Here is a 6,000-nt window from a genome sequence, read left to right on the forward strand (position 1 = left end):
ATGGAGTGGTGAGATCCTGGATATATTTTGGTGAGATCCTGGATATATTTTGAAAGTAGAGCTGAGAAGATTTGCTATCTGATTGGGTGTGAGGTATCAGAGAAATAGAGTCAAAATGACCCCTAAGATTCTGGCCTGAGCACTGCAAGAACACAGGTGTCATTTCTGAGATAGAAAAGGCTCCCAGAAGAGTGGGTGGGGGTGATTGGCAGGTGAGGAAGATCGGGAGCTCAGTTTGGAACATGTGAACTTGGAGGAGTCCATTAGACATCCAAGTAAGATGGAGAGGAGGCAGTTGGATATTTGAGACTGGAATTTGGGGGGAAATCTCCAGGCTAGAGATGTAAATCTGAGAATTATTACTATAACATTACCCTGTTTATGTAGGGTAAATAGAGTACAAGATTTAGGAACAAAGAAAGAAATGGACACATGCTAAAAATGATGTAGGTGGTGGTGGTGGGGAAGTATTTTAATTTGGGGAGATATCCAGCCAATGTTCTTCCTTATATTAAAGTTCAATTAAAAACATTTATTAGGCCGGGCGTGGTGGCTCACATCTGTAATCTCAGCACTTTGGGAGGCCGAGGCGGGTGGATCACGAGGTCAGGAGTTCGAGACTAGCCTGGCCAAGATGGTGAAACTCCGTCTCTACTAAAAATACAGAAATTAGCCAGATGCAGTGGTGGGCACCTGTAATCCCAGTTACTGGGGAGGCTGAGGCAGGAGAATATCTTGAATCCGGGAGGTGGAGGTTGCAGTGAGCCAAGATTGCTGCACTCTAGCCTGGGTGACAAGAGCAAGACTCCATCTCTTGCTAAGATTAAAATTATTAGATTATTTTATTTAATTTATTTATTATTTTATTAAAAAATATTAAATTATTTTATAGTTATCAATAAAACTTTTCCTTAGAATCTTTAATTCATTTGAACTAGCAATGGAGGTAAAATGGCACCACATCAGGGCTCTACTATTCTGTGGAATAAAACCTCCTTACCTCATAGGATAACGCCTGTGCATGGGGTGTGGCAGGAACTAGTTTCTTTTCTTTAAACTCCTGGAGGCAGTCATAAATCTGCAGAAGGACAAGGGAGGGGGATTGATACTGATAATATGACTATTGCCATTTTGGATTGAAGACTCTGAAAGGGAAGAAACACCCCAGGCAACTGCACCAACAGCCGAACTGCATGGTGTGTGTTGGTGTTTAGTAAGTTGTGCCTCTAGTTGCCAAAGATAAATGAACTCGAATTTGGTGGCCCCAATGCTTCAAAGGCTTAATTATTGGCTGCTACTGGGAAATTGATCTTCCCCAAGCATTTCAGTAATAAAAAGAAATTCAGGCCGGGCTCACGCTTGTAATCCCAGCACTTTGGGAGGCTGAGGTGGGCGGATCACTTGAGGTCAGGAGTTTGAGACAGCCTGGCTGTTATGGTGAAACGCCGTCTCTACTAAAAATACAAAAATTAGTTGGGTGTAGTGGTGGGCACCTGTAATTCCAGCTGCTCGGGAGGCTGAGGCCAGAGAATCGCTTGAACCTGGGAGGCAGAGGTTGCAGTGAGCTGAGATTGTGCCACTGCACTCCAGCCTGGGTGACAGAGTAAGACTCTGTCTTAACAACAAAAAAGTAGAAATTCAAACTTTTACTTTTGTTAAACGCAGTGAGGGTAGGGTGTCCAGGGCTGAAACCAATAGGGATTTATAGATGATGCATAAAGGAACATCTTAAAGCAGGGGCTCTTTGGGACCAGACACCTGTGAGGACCCCTGTGTTGAGCACCTGTGCAGCATGTGAGCTGCATGGCTCAGGGCCACTGAAGGTTCTGAATAAGAGGCAGGTGCGCTACATGCGCGTCTCTGTACTCCACTTTGCTCTTTGGGGCTGTTTCCCATTCCTCTCCTAATTCTCCATACACGTTCATTTTTTAAAACTTCCAACTTCATCTCTGCAGACCCTTGGTAGTTTTTTTCCACACCAAGATCTAGGGTTGAGTTGAGGACACCAAAGCCTGCTGAGCTCTGCAGTGCAGCCCTTGATCTTATTTTAGGAATTGAGTTTCTCTTACAGATGAAGAAATAAGGCCCAAGGGGCCAGCTGAGCCCCCAGCCTTTTCTATCCAGATCTGTGACAATGCTGATTCCCTGCTGTATCTCAGGGCCCGCACTCAAGTTTACCTGGAAGTGATGAAGGCTGATTGGATGACTCACCAAGGGCCTAGCAGTGGTGAGCAAGGACAATGCCCACCATGAAATTAAAACTCCTATCCTAGTTGATCCTGTGGGAAAATGCCTGATAGAAATCAGGTGTTTTATAACAAGCGCTGTGAAGAGTACTTCTTTGTTCATGCCAAAGATGTTGCCACTTTTATTGTATAATACTAACATACATTATAAGACGGACCACATTTCACGCTTAAGTGAAGGAAATACCCACATCCCAAAAAATAACTTCAAAAGGATCTTTCTTAATAACATTTGTTCAGAACAACAAAATTATAGTAGTAGCATCTACTATCTATTTTTCTACTGTCTACTAGATGCTATTGTATAGTGCATGGAATTTTAGCCAAATTAAAAAAAGAATAAACTTTTATTTTATTTAATTTTATTTAATTTTTTAATTTAATTTTATTTTAATTTTATTTAATTAAGTTATTTATTTATTTATTTATTTATTTTGAGATGGAGTCTCCCTCTGTCACCCAGGCTGGAGTGGGGTGGCTCAATTTCGGCTCACTGCAACCTCTGCCTCCCAGGTTCAAGTGATTCTCGTGCCTCAGCCTCCAGAGTAGCTGGGATTACAGGTGCCTGCCACTACATCTGGCTAATGTTTTGTATTTTTAGTAGAAACAGGGTTTCACCATGTTGGCCAGGCTGGTCTTGACCTGCTGATCTCAGGTGATCCACCTGCCTCAGCCTCCCAAAATGTTGGGATTACAGGTGTGAGCCATCACTCTGGCCAGAAGAAACTTCAGAATAAGATATTTTAGCGCACCTAAACAGAACTGTAGATATCTTACTTTCTAACTTTAACAAAGAGAAATAATTTTTAAAAGCATTTTGATGTATCCAGAGTTGCTGCAAGGACAAACGGTTGTAGCTAGCTGATACAGTGTTGCCAGTGACCATTGTGGTGGCTGTTTTGTGATTCCAGGGGGCCTCTGGGAGAAAAAGAGCTGTGGGGAGAAAAGGAAGGGGGCTACCGTATTCTTCTCCACCTAAGTTAATTCCTTCCTAAGCTAAGAAGTTTGTGTAGCTCTTCTCTGAGAGTTGCCTTCTGAGAACTTTTTCCAAGTTGAAATTTCCTGCCAGTTGATAAATGACATCACTGGGTAAGTAGTTGCTATGATCTGAATGTGTACTTCCAAAATGCACGTTAAAATCCTCAACCCAAGGTGATGATATTAAAAAGTAAGGCCAGCTGGGTGCAGTGGCTCATGCCTGTAATCCCAGCACTTTGGAAGGCTGAAACGGATGGATCACCTAAGGTCAGGAGTTTGAGACCAGCCTGGCCAACATGATGAAACCCCATCTCTATTAAAACTACAAAAATTAGCCGAGTATAGTGGTGGGTGCCTGTAATCCCAGCTACTCAGGAGGTTGAGGCAGGAGAATCACTTGAACCTGGGAGGTGGAGGTTGCAGTGAGCTGAGATCAGGCCACTGCATTCCAGCCTGGGCAACAGTGTGAGACTCTGTCAGCCAGGCACGGTGGCTCATGCCTGTAATCCCAGCACTTTGGGAGTCCAAGGCAGGCAGATCACGAGGTCAGGAGATTGAGACCATCCTGGCTAACCTGGTGAAACCCCGTCTCTACTAAAAATACAAAAAATTAGCCAGGCATGGTGGCGGGCACCTGTAGTCCCAGCTACTTGGGAGGCTGAGGCAGGAGAATGGCGTGAACCTGGGTGGTGGAGCTTGCAGTGAGCCAAGATTGCGCCACTGCACTCCAGCCTGGGCAACAGAGCGAGACTCTGTCTCAAAAAAGAAAAAAAAAAAAAGGTAAGGTCTTTGGGAGCTGATAGGTCATCAGGGTTCTGCCCTCATGAATATGGAACTAACGCCCTTATACAAGAGACCCCAGAGAGCTGGCTAGCCCCTTCCACTATGTAAGGACACAGCAAGAAGTTACCATTTATGAACCAGAGAGGGAGCCCTCAAAAGACACTGAATCTGCTGCCGACTGGATTTTGGACTTCCTGGCCTCCTGAACTGTGAGATATCAATTTCTGCTGTTTATAAACTATTCAGCTATCCAGCCTGAATGGACTGAAACAGTCATTTTCTACACACTCCCCTCAACCCCTTCAGCAAGCAAAGGCTTCCGAGCAAACAGCACTCACTTTTAGCAGAGCCTGAAGCCACGGCGAGTGGAGAAGATCGTACAAGAGACACACTCCATTCACGTCTCTGCTGTAGAACAGACTCAGCTCTTGCAGCACAAGCCTCAGGATCTGGGAGAGGCCTAGGAAAGGAAGAGAGCAGAGATGGGGTGGCAGGTGCAGGTGTCAATGTGAAAGGCAACTCAGACAGCTGGGGCATGCCATGGGGTCTCACCAGGAGTGGAAATGACACTTGATTTCAGACCAAAAGATCTGACTTCAAGCCCTGTTCCATCTCTTACTTTGTGAACGTCACAGTCACATAACTATCCGAAACCCAGTTTCTTTGCCCAAGATGAGAAGGTGATAGCTTTGTCATAGTGTTCTTAACATTGAGTAAAATAATAGATCGTGATGTGCAGATGTAAGATGTCATGAAAGGAAACATTGCTTTCCCCTCCCCCATCTTACCAGACTGTCATTTATCCCAAAATTATCTAGTTGTGTTCTGTATCCTCTTTCTCTAACTCAAACATAAGAGTCATTTCATCCTCTCAAAAAATTCTTACTGAGAGTGATATTGAAAAATTCTAATTCCCAATAGATTTTTAATGCAAAGCTCAGTATTATCCTGATTAAAGGGTCTAAACAGATTTTAGTGAATGTTCTTTTTTTTTTTTTTTTTACAGTATTTTCATAGTGTTGTAGTGATATTTTGAATGTGAACATCTTAAGAAGTTCTAAGTTTTACATAAAACATTGTTGGGTAAAAGTAAAAAAGCTTTTGAATCCACCATGTCTGTTTATTTCCTTCCTGGCTTGAAATTTGCTCTTAAAGTTATCACTGTTAGGGCAGTAGTGCAACCAAAAACGTACAAGATCCTCATAGGGATCGCAGTAAGTCTGTCAGGATTTCTGCCTGTTGATTTGATCACATGTCAGAGGTGATACTACTTTCTGGTCTAGAAAAGGGGCCCTGGTGACACATACCATTCTGCGGATTGGTGGCTGTAGAAAGCTTCATGTCCTTCTTGTCTGGTGGATCTGCTCCTTTGTCTGACTGTATCATCCTCCCTGCCGGAGCTTCCAAAAGGAATTCAGGACTAGGAAGCAGGTCAATACACGGCACACAGCTCACTCAGTCACACTGGCCACCAGCTCTCAGCACACTGGAATCTATTTTTAACAGCATTTCCTCAGAAGCCAGGCCCTGTGCGACACATTGGGATACACATCAAATGAAACACAGTCTTTCCCTGTGGTGCCTACTCTTAACCATCACCAGCAGCGTGGAAGAGAAAATGACTACTGCATAAAATGCTCCCCCTAACTCCATGTTTTAAGACATTTTTTTTAGCCTTTGACAAGAATTGATTTCCTGGAAACCATCCCTACCCATTTTTAAAAAATAAATGACAAATAGTATATTTATTTATCTTCCACCTCTTTACCCAGTTGACTTTACCTAGAGCTCAGAAAAGTCTTCCGTGGACCAGCTGCACTCAGGTACCCCATTTCCTCTCATTGCACCTTATAGTTCTTCATAGAAGAACTAGCTGGTCTGGTCACAATTGCATGAATTATGGGTTATTACTGAGGCACACTCTTACAATTTAGAGACAACACTGTAATGATCTGTTTGTTTAGTTTTATTTATAGTGTTTTCCTGGCTCAAT

General features: G+C 43.3%; 1 protein-coding gene across 1 annotated transcript in view; it reads right to left on the reverse strand.

Moving 5' to 3' along the window:
* MPP4 (MAGUK p55 scaffold protein 4) overlaps nucleotides 1–5,439 on the reverse strand; it is a 52,985-nt gene extending 47,546 nt beyond the window's left edge. The window contains exons 1-3 of the mRNA XM_007965858.3: nucleotides 5,315–5,439; nucleotides 4,346–4,467; nucleotides 1,001–1,078 (exon numbers count right to left, since the gene is read on the reverse strand). Of these exons, the coding sequence (XP_007964049.3) occupies nucleotides 1,001–1,078; nucleotides 4,346–4,467; nucleotides 5,315–5,393 (279 nt within the window). The 5' untranslated portion in view covers nucleotides 5,394–5,439. The remainder of the gene's footprint in view (nucleotides 1–1,000; nucleotides 1,079–4,345; nucleotides 4,468–5,314) is intronic.
* Nucleotides 5,440–6,000: the final 561 nt, after the last annotated feature.

Source organism: Chlorocebus sabaeus, chromosome 10 (genome assembly GCF_047675955.1).
Source record: "Chlorocebus sabaeus isolate Y175 chromosome 10, mChlSab1.0.hap1, whole genome shotgun sequence".
NCBI classification, from domain to species: domain Eukaryota; kingdom Metazoa; phylum Chordata; class Mammalia; order Primates; family Cercopithecidae; genus Chlorocebus; species Chlorocebus sabaeus.